Raw genomic sequence first — 15,756 nt, forward strand, 5'->3', positions numbered from 1 at the left:
ATAATTTTTATCTATCGAGCATATGTTATCGATATTTATATTTTCAATAACTTTTTTGCTGTCGTATACATATGTATTTCCGATCCTAATCTTTTCGATATAATTTGTATCTATCTAGTATTTGTTATCGATATTTTAGTTTTCGATAACTTTGTTGCTATCGTATAAGTGTTGTCGGTCTTAAACGTTTCGATATAATTTTTATCTATCGAGCATATTCAAGTATTATCGATATTAAACTGTTCGATAACATTTTCACAATCGGACATACATATCTTATTTCACTTTACCTCATCGATAGCAATTTTATCTATGAGACTGAAACATCGCTTATATGTACATATGTTATCGATTTTCCAGTTTCCGATAACATATTTGTAGTAAGAATTGTTCAAATCACACTACATTATCGGTGATTACTTCTTCATTTTTACAAAATGTTTCAGATTTCTTCAAACAATTCTTTTTTATTACCAAATTTCAGTGTCATGGTTGTAATTCGATATATCGATTATTAGTTCCAGATTTTCCAACTTATCGTTTACAAATTGTAGTGTGATGTATTTTTTGCTCTAGAACTTGTTTCAATATCCTTAATTGTCTATTCGTTTTCACTAAATTTCTTTTTTTATTGTCATTATTGCCATGGAGAGCGATATATGGATTGCACGTTCTCAATATGTTATGCTTCAAAATTTGCCTCAGAGTTGTCTTATGTTTAAAATTGACTTCCGATTTGGCCTCTTCTTTGGCACAAAACCTCTTGCCAACGAGTATTCTCTTGCGGCCTGAGAAAATAAAAAAACTCGACGGTTGCCAGATTCTCAGAATAGCACAAATGTTTTTAATATATATAGTATTTGCTCTCATCTAAAGATAAACTTATCTACAACATTCTTTAGAAGCACTACGTTTGCTTCTTTACACTTATCTATGCTTTTTCCATCGAAAACTTGTTTATTTTCTATTTTTCATATTTTTCTATTTCTCTTCTTTTCTTTTTGTTTTTATCAGCCAGCAACTACGTTAGTTCACATGTTTTCCACTAATTTGTTTATAAACAACTTGAATAATTAGGCGCGGTCTGTTATCTTACAAAGGACGGACGTCTGCTTGCATTCGCTTCAAGCTGCCAACGCTCCGGCGCTACCACAGAGGCTCATCGTATTGCGCGATAACGCTAATGACTCTTACGCTCAGCCGCTCTGCGAAGCCGTCGGCGCTGGAAACTTGCAGTTCGCTTTTTAAGCCAATGCATGCTCGCCGCCAGCTTTCAGATACGTTTCTGAGTCTCAGGTGCAAGCACAACGCAAACAACAAGTCGTTCGAACACTGCGATCGCAAGCGAAGCTGAGCGCTGTGCTTGTGCTTCTCACAACAACAAACAATAACAATAACAAAATATATTTACAACAACAAGAGCTATAACAACAACATTACGAGTTATAAAAACAGCATTCAGAGTTTTGACAACAACAATATTAAGCGTAATAACTACAACAGCACTGCAGCATCATCCAAGCAACAGCAGCAGCACTTCCAGTAGGTATCTTATGGGACATTTTGGAATTTCTATGCATTTCCATTGCGCTGGCACCGCGCTTGTGCACATTCAGTTGTCAATCGGACGGTGCGCTTCGCGGTCGCACAGTCGGTTTCTTAGAAAATTTTCTTAATTTTAACGTTCATAAACACTCGGCTGCTGGCGGCATAAAGCAGAGACAGATAAAAACAAATAAATACTGAATATCCAACACAGCAAAAGCTTGCTACGCATACATGTGTACGTAATACACACCCATACACTCGTACATCCATAAACTCGTGCGAGTAACGTCAGACGTTCGCGTTCGCTGCTCGTGCGCATGAGTACAAGCTCAACGGCGTTTGCCACAAAAACGTCTACTTTCGGTCTCGAGCGCGCTGAGCACATTCGCTTAGCACAGAAACAGTCAGCGTCTGCTCGCGTACGCACGCATGCGCAACACTTTCGCTTTTCGCTTGCGCCTTTTGCCAGTTTAACGTCGCCCTTGGTTGCTGCCTCTTGGCTAGTGTACGCGCTTTAATTCGTCCGCGCAGGATCAACGTGTTTTATCCTTCGTAGGCAACGTTTAATTGCCGTCTTTAGTGTGCGTGTGTGTGTGTGTGCATGTGCTTGCTTGCATCTGCTGCATGCAACAATTTAGCATTCAAGTTTACACTGCGCGAGTATGCCACAGCCTGCGTAATGCTGATTGGCGAACGGAACACATACAAATTCTACATAATCGGTTATAATCTATTCGGCAAGACGTTTTACACGCCCGCCAGCGCTTAGCTGCCACGAAAATTCGCCAAAAATATTTATAAATCAATTTTTACAACGCGCTTACGTCGTTCCGTGTGTGCGCCACAATAGAGAAAAAACAAAAAAATTCGCAAAGTGCCAAATATTTAAGCATTTCACTTGTAAAATTACGTTTAATTAATATTCTAATTTATTTAACATTTTAATATTTAAGTAAACACTGCGCCTTAGCAAATACACTAAATCTACGTTTAAGTGCAAACACGAGCTGTACCTTAGTGAATAAGTATCCTGTGTGACGAGTGTGTGGAGATTTTACATTGCCAAACAGGACATCATTAATTTTGAGAGAAAATATTTAAGTTAAGCAGATTTTGGAGAGGAGTGAAAATGGCAAGACAACGCCTACACATTGGTTTATTACTAAGGTGAGTCAAATATTCCAAAAATATAAATTAAAATAATAATTATATATTTATGTGAAAATATAAATGATTTAGAAATCCAAAACAAAAATAGATAAATATTAAAATTATTTTTTTGTGAAATTAAAAATTTTTCAGAATAAAAAAAAGTTAATTTGCATTTTAATTAAAATTTTAAGTTATATTTTTGTGGAACTACAAATTTTTGAGAAGTAAAAAACAATTAATGGAAAACAGTTTTAAGTAAATTTTTACTCCAAAATTCAAAAACAAATATGCGGTCAATAACAAGTACATCAAAAACTAAACAAATTTAAAAAAGTCTTGTACTGCAAGCAAATAAAAAATATCAGAAAAGAAGTTTTTACTAAGATATATAAAACTATTGAAAAATATATGGAACAAATAATTTTAATGATGGTTTTGATAGAAAAACTTAAAAAAGTATAATTTTAAAATAACTCTCAAAATTAAACATGTTAGAGGAAGAGTAATGAACATTTGTATTAGCTCTGAAAAAAAATATTGAGAGCATTATGCAAATTAATAGATTTTACTGGGACTATGTTGGTGATAAACCTGAAAATATGTAGAAACAATTGATAAAAAACCCAAAAAATAAATTGTATGAAGAAATAGTTTCGAACTGTTTAATTAATAGAAGATGAACTAAAAAACATAATTGAGTTCCAGATATTAAAATATATAAATGATATTTTTTATTATTTTTTATTTTATATAAAATTCCAAGTTTTTCTATGAAAAATTTTTTTTTTGAATAATATTAAAAGCATGAAATATAACAAAATTCTAAATTACTAAAATCAAATAAAAATGAAATGAAATCTATTTACAGTAAAAAATAATAATGCAAATAAATGGTGTCTTTTGGGCAAAATAAATATTTCTTAAAAAATAACTTAAATATAAATATTTTACTAAATGCTTAACTAGAAAATTTGAAATTGATGATTATATTAGACACAATAACCAACAAAAATAAGGTAAATAAAGAAGGACAATATTCGATTGGATATTTAAACTTGCAAAAAGTATTAATTCGCTAATAAAAATAAAATATAATAAAATAAAATAATATAAAATAAAATGAAAGTCAATAAAAAATTAAAAAAGATAAAATTTAGAATAATAATATAAAAAAACAAAAATAAAACAAAATATAATAAAATAATTAAAATTAAATATAATGAAAAAAGAAGGATAATTGCAAAATTTAAAATTCTTTGTGCTGAAGAAAAATTTTAAAGACCGAATTTAAACAAAACATTTCTTTTTTTAATGTTTTTTAAATATCTAAATTTCACAAATTTTTTTTTTTTATGTTCAAATGTTTTAAACGTATGCTGAAAAAATTAAATGGCAATATTTTAGGCAATTAAACAATACAAACGCTGATAGTGTGCTCAAAGCTTTTCAAGGTATGTTTCATGTCATTAGACAAAACATCAAGTTGCTGTGACATTAGACTTGTTTCGGTTCATTACCACAGCAGAAGCGATAGAAACTCTCAAGCCAATGAGCTTACACGAAAGCGTTCCCTACTCAAAATTCCATCAAGATTAGAGCGAGTTAGCTTTTCCCTGTCCTCTTGCATTCTGGCGCTAGATCTGTAGATCTATAGGCTTCTAACCGGGCACTGTCTTATTGGTGCTCATGCTGTGATGCATAATATAGCTGTCTGAAAACAAATATGAAAGTATGTATTGAGAACCAATGAAGTTCCACATTGCAGAGCTTACTTAACAACAAACATAAAGCCAACCGTTTTAAAAAATATGAAATTTTTTTAGAGAATTTTTGATTAAAAACTGGAGGTTTTCACTTTAAAATTATTGAAATTAGATTTCCTTTGTAACATTTTAAAATATTTTAAGTTAAAACATTATAGCATATTTGAGCAATAATAAGGTGAATCTACACCAAATCTTACGAAAGTACATAATTTTTGTACAAGATCAAAATACAAACACAAAAACTTCGCTATTTGAATTTTTCATACAAAATTATATGAAAAATTCTTTGTATAAAAGTTATAGCTCTTTTCATTAGCTCCAACACTGCTATATGACCATTTTCAATAGGACTCGTAGTTTTGCCGGAAGACGAGACAAAACGTTTTTCACCTTTAAAAATTCAACCACGCCTCTTTGCTTCCTCTTCCCGACCACAGATCACCCGAAAGTTAATTTTCCTTTAATATCTGTTATTTTATCTTTCGTGTCCGATGCGTTTCAAACTAATAATATTACTTTTTTTCTTATTTAAAAATTATCTACTCTGGTTTATTTAGAAATTTTAAATTTTAATAAAATTTGCTATACAAAATGAGCTTGAATTGAAACTTTTTTATAATTTAAACACCAGTTTGAAATAAAATGTGTTACTGATACTTAAGACTATTTTTTATTTTGAATTTTTTTTTCAGTATATTTGTATGAAAAAATATTTTTAAAAATTAGATTAAAAAAATATTAAAAGATTTATATTAAACCCAAATATGTTCGGGTAAAAGGTCTATTGTATAAATAATATTCATGCATACATAATAAAACAATAATAAAAATTTAAGAAATATTAAGCCTTTTAATCAAAGCTTTTTCTATTACTCCTTCTCAAATATCAAATACCCTTTCTTTTTAAGTAAATTTTTGACGAATTCTGGTAAAAAATATGCTAACTGATTTTGTAGCAAAATATTCTTCATCCAATTGTTCACATTAGTCTCTACGAACGGTGGTAGGGAAAATGGTCATAGGTAAAAAACAACAACTTTTTTAATAAAGTCGGTAATAAAAATTTCTTCCATGTTGAAAATACTTGAAAGCTAACTACAATAATTCCTTTAGCTCTTAACAAATACATATATACTTATATACTAATATCTATTAAAAGATCTCCTTAAAAGATTCATAAAATTAGAAACACTACATTATATCAGAACAGCTTTAGTTAGGTTTCTAAAATTTATTCCGCACAACACTCCCTTGTTTCAAATTTATTTGCTGCCAGTGGCAAGATAACACTCGCCAAGAAATAAAAGTAGAAGAATAAACAAATATAAAAATAATGCAAATTAGCAAAAAACGGTAATTATTTTGGTGGCGATACCGCCTAAAATGCTTCCGTCAAACGCTAAGCGACTCTTGCGCTGCGTTAAAATTCAAATTAAAAACGTAATTAAATTTGCGACGCTTCTGCGCAACTTAAGCCATTTGTCGAACTCAAGGGCAGCACATTAAGCATGCGCACATTAAAGCTGCGGCAAAAACACTAGCAAAGCGGCTGCCAACAAGAAGAATTGGCACTAAAAGAGAATTAACTGCCAGAGGCGTTGATAAAGGCATAAAACCATAGATGTGTCTGCACGGCTGGCTGGCTAAAATTTAGACTCTAAAATAAGAGTCACATGTTTGAGAAGCACGCGTTGGAGTGTCATTTGGAGAATATATGTATATGCATATATATTAATTACATATTCTTAAAGGCTTTTGCAAATATTGTTTGCTCACATTAACTCGTTTCTTTGTGACATAGGAAATCACAAATTAATTATGCAATTAATTTACTTATGGCAAATTTGCGTAAAGTCACCTTGGCAACGCATTGCTAGTGCGAAAGGCACTGCAAAATACGTAAACGCTAATGCTTTGAGTTATTCTGCACAGACTCGACAAAATTTGCAAGTCAGATGACAGTTTCGCAGACATGAAAGAATTAGTTATTTAAATTATGCTAAAGTTATTAACACACACCCACTTCAAAGCATATGAAAATAAATTAAATCAGGCTGGTGCTTGTGTGCTGTGGGTTGAAATTGTGTCAAGGTGATTTGGAAATTTATTCTAATATTTTTTTCTAGAACCAGTCAAGAAATATGTTAAAATTATTAATAAAAAAAAAAGAAAACAAACAATTAAAAGGGATTTAATACGTCAAAATCATTTGAGATTTTTTGTTAATAATTAATTTAATTTATACTTTTTAATTATATTTTTAATAAATATTAAAAAATATATATATTTTTATGTATTAAATTTTTCAACTTTTGAGTTGAAACATGTTTTTTTCGATTTCTCTTCAGCCTCTTTTCTTACTAATAGACAAACTGTTAACTTATTTTTCTATTTTTCCAATTGTTAGTCATCTTTATACATAAAAACACAAAATTAAATTTAATGTCAGCATTAATTTTAACTCCTCCCCAACCCATCGCACACGCAGCGTTACCAATTTTTAGCCACAAGCTATATTTATTTCTCCTCTTTTTGTCAAAATCATCGCTTACTATTGCTACCCGCATCAATTTCTATGCACTATTTGCATTCCACAGCAAACGCCAACCAAATTCGAAAGTCACCGTTAATGGTGACTGAAGCAATACTTCCGAGCTACAGTTTCATACCTTTGTTGGCTGAGACTTTACATAATAACTGCCATATGTAGGGAATAATATAATAAAATACAAAAACACTTCCATATCATTTATAGCGACTGCATAACCTTCAGATTATTAATTTATTTACGGATATGTATGAAAATGTTGGTAAATTTTAATTAACTCTCCCTTTTCGGTTGCATTAAAATTGTTAGAGGAGAAGTAATGTGTATTTGTAGCAACTCTGAAAAGAAATATCGGGAGTATTATGCAATAAAAAAATAAATTTTAATTGAATTATGTTGGTGAAAAATTAAAAAATATATGGTCAATTGGTTAGAGATTTAAAAACGAAAAAAAAAATAATCAAATATAGGTTAAAACTGCTTAAATAATAGGAGAGAAAGTAAGAAAAAGTTGAGATACCGATATTACAATAAATGTATTAATCTAGGAGATTTTTTATTAGTAATTTGATATAAATTTCTTATTTCCTACATTTTTGTATGAAAAGTTTATTTTTGGAAAAACATGAACACTTCAAAATATAATAATATTTAGTAAGTCAAAAATTCTCAAAATTAATTATTTGAATTTAATTAATAAAAATAAATATATATATAAAAGAAAAATTTAATTCAAATCAAATTTTATTTGATATATGATATGCTATAAGCTTCTCTACTACTAATACGCGAGCTTTTTATATAAAATAAAAAGAGTAATTTTTATAAAATATCAAAAATTAAAAAAAAAAATAATAATAAAATATCATATTTATTTGAACATTTAACGTATATTTGTTAGTAACCATAATCTTGTGGTATTAAAAATAATTTTAAAGTTCCGAATTAAAAAACCATTCATTTTGGGATATACATATTTTGGAGACAAAATGGAAATGAAGAAAATGAAGCGAATGAAATGTAATTTTCAAAGAAAAGTAAAAAAAATCTATTTAAAATAAAACTCATAATAAACTGGAAATATACGAAAATATATCATCTTTCTCAATTAAAGATTTTAAAATTATATATATGTATGTTAAAATCATTAATAAAATATTAAGGAATATTTAGGTTGAATTCAAAAAGATTTTAGTTCGTAGTATTATCATTAGGGTAGGTAAAAAAAGCAAAAAAACTAATTTATTTTATAAATTTTCGATTATGTTAACCATTTTCGAGAAAAAAACAAAAACTATTAATAAAAAAATTAAATAAATAAAAAATTATGTATTAACAAAAAAATAAAAAAAAAAATAAATAAATTATAATTTTCGTAGAGCAAAAAATTTGCTATCAGTTTCGCCATTTAAAATTATTTTCTTTTTTTCATTGAATTAAAAAATTAATAAGAAATACAATTTTGCCTTTGAATAATCAAACTTCAAACGGTCATATGTATCCTTAAATGGTGGGGTTCATGAAAAAATCATAAGAGACCCTTTTATAGAGAATTCAATTTCCCATATATTCTATGAAATGAGATATTTTTACATGAAGTTAGGAGCAAGATATGTATGAATATTTATATCTAATAAAAATATATATTTTTTTATCTAATAAGAAAATTTATATAAACGTTAGGCGAGGAACTTCTCTATACAATTAGAGCTCATACATGCCGAGCTCGTACTCATAAAAGTGACTAACAATTTATTTTCAGAGTACAAAGCGGAAACAAAATATTTTTTTATCCACCCCAATAATTATTTATACTATATAATACTAATTATAATATAATACTAACATTCTATTAATTGTTAAAAAAAAATATTTTAATATACTCAAAAATAGGTCAAATTTACGAACGATATAAAGCCAATTCAAAACAAATAATTCAAAAAAATATTAATATATAAAAAATTAGCTGAAACTCATCGAAATCCAATCAAGATCTGCCATTAAATAATCTAATCTAATCAAAACCAACCATTAAATCATTCAAAAAAATATAAAAGAAACGGTAAGAAGCAATAAATAAACCAATTTAGCTTACAACTAATGCAGATAACCACAAAATTAATTAAAAGCAGATTTCCAAGAAATACTCACTTTTCAAAACTCCAACGGAGCAATAAAATTTGCACGTGGAGCAAATCGCTTTGTTATGCAATTCTCAATGCGAAAAACCGCAAGAAATAAATGAAAAATCGTTTCAAATTAAACACTTCTCTCGAGGAAAATCGAAACACACTCAAGCGCGCCGCAAAACTTCAATAAGCAAATCTGTTATGTAATAGTTAGGGAAGAAAAAAAAAACAAATTAAAGCCCACAATAAGGCACATAAATTGTCTGAATGGACCAATAAAATGCCGCAATAAATTTTAGCTTATCAAAAGGTTTGCTGAAAGGGTACAAGACATACAAATATACATATATATAGATAGATGTGGACATATGCTTATGCGCATATCTATTCGAAGAATCTCCAAAGCCCCACACATCTTATTTTTTTATTGCTATTGGACTGACCGGCAGCGGCTGTCAGCGCACAACTCATTTGCAACCTACTTACATATCAAATGAAATTATAACAATAGCCCACTGTTGTTGCTTGTTTGTTGTAATGACAAAAATGCGGTAGGCATATGTTGCTGATTACCAACGAAAAGCAAAAAGCCAGTACACAAAAGCAAACAATACAACTACAATAGCAACAGCAACAGCCAGTTGGCAACAGCAGCAATTAACGTATGTGCGCGCGGCTTGAGTTGGTGTTGGTGCTGGTGCTGTTTGCGGTTGCTTGCCGCTTGTTTGAGTTTCACTTTCATTTTCAGTCAACCTACATAAGGCTTTCCTTGTGTGCGTGTGCGGAGACTTTGGCATAAAGGTACAATACAATGTAAAAGATAAAGCGTGTTAACAAAAGTGGAAGAGCAGAGACTTGCCAATGTGAGAAAAGAAGCGACGTGGACATGAGATATATTATATATGCAATTGATTATGTATCATATATGTATATGATATATTTGTATGTAAGACAGTTAGATTATGTGTTGTTGCGCAAATACATATATTATAAAAATTACTATGTATTGCATTAATAGAAGAATATGTACTGAGATAAGCTTAAATTATTGCGAATAGATTTATTATAAGTACGATTGCCTATGCATATAAAGTGTAGTAAAAATTACCATTTTCTGATAACTAATACAAAATATAGCATTTTTACATTCTTGCTGAAGAGCCTAACTACTAAAAACAGGAATAAATAATTTAAATTAGTACAAGTGTCATCTAAATATGTCAGTTTATTCATAGTTTTAAGATTCTTAATTTATTCTTCAAAATCTGTGTCATCTCTTCAAAGTAATCCCGCTTGAGCCATTATCATGGTGCAAAAACCTACAGCTGTCGCCCCATAATTCCGGCCTCTATTTATGTATAGCTTCACGCAAACAACGCATAACAATCAAATAGTATTCCTTGTTGACTGTTGGACCAATCAGAAGGATTTCGGAGCGCACCACATATCGATAACCGAAGAAAACTGTTACTATAACTTTCATTTTTTAGCTGCTTTGATGCGTTCTTTTGATCTCGGTTCACCTTTACAACGATATTCGGCCGACTGATGGTCTGTTTCCGGGTTGTAAGCTTAGATCCAAGACTCATCGATAGTATAATATGAAATAATACAAAAATTTAGTGATATTGGAACCAATCCTGCTTTCCCCTTCTCTTCGACCGTTCATCGTTCAAAATGATTTTCTCTGATTCTTCCGATGCTGCAACGATGTCAGTAAGATATCTGTTGACAAGCACCAATTTCTTTCTTTTATTAATTATTATCTGTTAATTTTGCTGGCCGTCCTGGACGTGGTTCATCGTCAACGCGTTCTTGACCCTCTTTGAAGAATTTATACAAATCAAAAGGGGACAATAATTTATGCCGCATTTTGAGAAGAAATATATCTTGTCAAATAAAATAGTTTAATAAAATAACTTTTTTTGATCCTTTGGCTTATATAAATGCTATATCCTTCATTGTTCCGATTTCAGCAATTTCGGCAAATTAGCAGCTTTTTGTGAAGAAAAGGTCGTTTGATCGATATCTCAAAACCTGTATTTGGGTGATATACTGAAGAAAAATATTCAATATTATCAGAAAAAATATTTTGTATACTTTTCACTTATTTTTATATATTTTTTTCATAAATATATTCATGTATATATATATTTCTTTGGCGTTGATGCAAGAATAATACTGATTTTTTGTTCAAGTACTATTTTATAATATTTTATGAAACAAGAAAATTTTTCAAGACAAAATTAGTAAAGAAATTAAATCTTCACAGTCATTAAACCTCTTAAAAATTTAGAAAAGATTTTAATTAATCATTTATATATAGATTAATGTATAGGTATAAATATTTATATTATATTTTTATATAAACATATTATGTGCCGCTTAGTTAATGCAATCATTAAGGGAAGTAAAAGTACATATTGACCCTGATCAATTTTCATGGCCAGTTGATGACTTTTTTATAGTTTGATAGCAAAACATGGTGAATACCACCGAATTTTAAATGAACTTCGCTTGAAAGCTGACCAAAAAATTATACAAACATTTAATATAAAAATTTATCAACTACAAAAGGTAAATTTCAAAAACAGTGTATATTTATTTTTTTTTTTACTAATCACAGACAGAATATTTTCTGCCTTTTCAAATCAGTACAGCGTAATTAGTGTACAAATTATAAAATTTTTTAATTAAAAAAATAATAAAAAATAATATCCAGCCGAGCTCTCCCGAATCCACTTATTCCAAAATTCCATTAAAATGCACTGATTATGTCAGCGCTTACAAACTCATCCAAATTGTTTTCAATTTCATTTCGTTATGACGAGTCTTTTGTAGCTGCATAAATTAATCAAGTCAGCTGACTAATTTACAAATCAATGAAATGCGGTTTGTTAATAAATTTGAACCTCATCCGCCTTGGTGTTAGCTGCCTGCTTGCCTGCTTGCCTTTTTGCCAATTTCGCTTTTGCTTTCATTCCAGCTCGGCTTTTACGATGGGCAGTCAACATGTTGATAACGCTTTGTTGCTAAATGCTAATGTTGCATGTTGCTTTACAAATGAGTGTGTGGTGTGTTGTTGTTTTCTAATTTATTGCTTGTATGCTATAAAATTATGTTGTTTTGGTATTTTTATTGCTTTGATTTCGATTTTGATTTTTTTCTTATTTGCCTTTATTGTTTTGTTGCATAATGTATGGTGAGCGAAAGATCATTAAAGTCTGTAATAATTATGCAATATGTGATAGCTGTAAATGTTGTTTAACTTAGAAATAGCTGTTTCTTCTCAGTTGTTGTATTTGCAAATGAATTGATGTTGCTAGAAAGATTACGAAAAGTGGTATGAAACATTACCAGAAAGCTTTTGTGAGAGTAGAAATTTTGGGTGTCTTCAAAAATTAGCATATCAATCATTTATAATAGTCCGAGAAATAGTGCTTATACTAGTTTTGGTCCAATAACTTAATAATTTTATTCAAAGAGTCCTTCTTTATTTTGACTTGGCAATAGCAATGGCTTTTATGGTCAAGTAATTTATAACATTGCCTTTAATTAACGTTTCCACGATACGAGTATTTCGATCTACTTTAGTAGAATAAACCCAATTTTTTTTCTAAAGAAATACCATCACGTCAACACTCCTAAAAGCTAACTTAAAAATGTTTTTTAAAAGGCATATATCAGTATTTCTAAAACTCATTGAACATTTTTCAACTAGTTTTTTTCAAATACATTTTAAATAATTAAGCCACTGTCAAATAAACCGCCTCCAAGCCATTCCAATCACAAACCCAACAAAAGCTCGTAAAACCGCTAAACACCGCAATAGTCGCCACAAGATACAACTCTGAAATAAATTAGTTAGCAAAATTAATGACGAATGGCATTTTCAATTAATCAACAAGTCACTGGCGGATATACAGTGGCAAGCGCTCAAAAAAGTAGAACTGAAATGAAATTAAAACCAGTGAATGTGAGCAAAAAAAACGCTGAACTCGTGTCGTGAGCATTTGTCTAGCAGTGACAGATGATTTGAGGATGATTGACAGTGTGGCGCACCTCGGGTTTTGAAAACTAGCTTTGAATTAATTGGATTTTGATAGATGTGGAAGATGCTTTCGGCTGAGCTTTTTGGCGCTTTAGCGATGCGGTTGCTATTTGTTTTTTAGGTTAGTGAACTGAGTTGTGTTTAAAAAGTTGATGGTTGTTAATAATACTAAAACATCTGATAGTTGATGAGTTGTTATTAAAAAAACTTGAAATAATCAAAAAAAATAATTAATTAATTTAGTTAATTTAAATATGTTGTTAATTAAAACGAATCATAAAAAAAATTAAAAGTACGTATTTAAAAACATAAAAAATACAAAAAATTGAATTTAATTATTTAAAATAAATAATTATAATATATATTATCTATATAAACTATAAAAATTATTAAATAATTAATATAAATTAAATATAAATAAAATTAAGAGAAATTATTTGATAATTATACAACATAAATAATTAAATTAAATAATTAGTTTAGTAATTAAAATTATAAATTATTTAATATATAATTAATATAAATAAATTGTTAAATTAATTAATTATTAAATAATTTCTAATTTTAATTAGTAAACCAATTTTTAATTTAATTATTTATTTGTACGAACAATTAGTTTCATTTTCAAGAGCATTAAAAATGTGAAATAATATATAAAATATAATATTTAATTAACTAATTATTAAATTAATTTTATTCAATTCATAAATTATTTTATTTATGATATTTTTCTACATTTAATTTATTACATTAAATTTATAAATTATTATTACGATTTAGATATTATTTTACATTTAATTAATTAAATTATTAATGAATTAATTAAATTTTTAATTATTTTTTTAAGTATTAATTAATTAATTATTATGATTTCAATGTTATTATTTTACAATTTTAATGTTCTTAATAAGTCTTTATTCTATTTTTATTTTTTTTATTATGACTTCTCCTAACCAACCACATATTTTAATAATTTGTATTCTTTTAATAAATTTAAATCTAATTAATTAATTTAAATATGATTTAAATATGTTTTCTATTAACATACGAAAATCTCGAACTTAAAACTGGTACGAAAAATTTTGAGTTAGACTATTGTTATATTTTTTGCTTAAATTAATATTATTATAAAATTTATTTCTTACCACAAAAAACTAGTTCTCCACTAGAAACCAACGCTTCTCTTAATCCATTCTTCATTTATATATCTACTACAATTCATCACAACAAATTGTTCACTTCAAAAACGTGTTTATTTTGAACTCTTAATTGCCACCTTGAACCAACATGAAACTGCCTAAATCTGAAGCATGCGAAACACAATTGCCAATAACTGTTCTCTTTAATTTTTTTTTTAATTTTTTTTCACAATTTTTGTATTATTATTATCATTATTTTTTTAGTATTTTTTTTTTAATTTATTTGTTTGTTAATATTTGGCATTTTTCTGTCTTTTAATATCTATATTTTTTTTTTATTCTTTTATTTTTAAAATTATTTTTTTTTCTGTTTTTTCTTCACTTTTAACTACTTTTCTCTACTCAGAGCTATTCCTTTGGTGTTTTTTTATTTTATTTGAATTGACTCAGTTCGCTTTTGTTTTTACTCAAATTTGTGCAAGCCAACTGGTTCTCTTAACCTGAATTATCAAAAACAAAGATTGCTAATTTATGTAAATATTTAGTCTGTGATATTATTTTAGACTTAGAGCATAATTCTTCATACTGGACTAACGACTTGATGACGCGCTTATAATTCCAGTTAAACGAGATTTATGATATTTTGTAGAAGATATTTTTAAGAAAATAATTTTATGGACATTTTTTATATTTTCTCAATAAAAGGTTATAACCAAAAAATTAAAGAAAAATGTAAAAAAAATTTCTCGCATTGAAAGTGTTTTATGGCAAAAACGTTTCTCTCATTATTTTCATAGTTCGTGCAAAACTCCGTTAAACATTTTTTTAAGTTAAGAGCTCTTCAAATTATCTTATTGGATGATTCAGCTTCTGAGTTTTTACTCGTAAGAAACGTTTCAAATACTTTTTGATGCCAATAAATTTGCATATAGCTTAATGTTCATGTTCTCGCTCAGTTCAAATATCAGGGTCACTGCGGAAGACACTTAAATCTGGTACAGAATACTCGAGCAGCATAAAAATTGCTATACATGTTTTTATGTAAGAAGTGCAACTTCAAAACTATTAATTATTGCAAGTAATTATCGCAATCTATAATTCATATAAAAAATATATATTATATATACTTATATTACTAACCCAAAAAAAGTGCTAAAAAGTAATATTATTAAAAACAAATTAAAATAAAAAAAATCACTCAACTGCACGAGTAACAATAAACGTCAATCACACTCAACGCAAATTAGCATTGAATAATTGTTATAAATTTTTAATATTTTTTTTTTTAATTTATTACTAGTACTCTTTTTTGGTTGTGATTTGCTGCTTTGGAAGTTCCCACTTGAGTAACGAAAATGAAAATTCAAGTGCGCCACAAGCAATAATTTTGGTTTTTGCACTTTTTAATGGGACTTCAATCGAC

At 28.4% G+C, this 15,756-nt stretch overlaps 1 protein-coding gene across 2 annotated transcripts in view; it reads left to right on the top strand.

Moving 5' to 3' along the window:
- Positions 1-1,263: 1,263 nt before the first annotated feature.
- The window catches only part of LOC126753199 (uncharacterized), a 52,442-nt gene continuing 37,949 nt past the window's right edge, over positions 1,264-15,756 (top strand). Inside the window, exons 1-2 of one of the 2 annotated variants that reach the window (XM_050464445.1) lie at positions 1,264-1,546; positions 2,502-2,715. In XM_050464445.1, the coding sequence (XP_050320402.1) occupies positions 2,678-2,715 (38 nt within the window). In that variant the 5' untranslated portion in view covers positions 1,264-1,546; positions 2,502-2,677. The remainder of the gene's footprint in view (positions 1,547-2,501; positions 2,716-15,756) is intronic. The other variant, XM_050464444.1, reaches the window with a different exon arrangement.

This window comes from Bactrocera neohumeralis, chromosome 3, assembly GCF_024586455.1.
Source record: "Bactrocera neohumeralis isolate Rockhampton chromosome 3, APGP_CSIRO_Bneo_wtdbg2-racon-allhic-juicebox.fasta_v2, whole genome shotgun sequence".
Lineage (NCBI taxonomy): Eukaryota > Metazoa > Arthropoda > Insecta > Diptera > Tephritidae > Bactrocera > Bactrocera neohumeralis.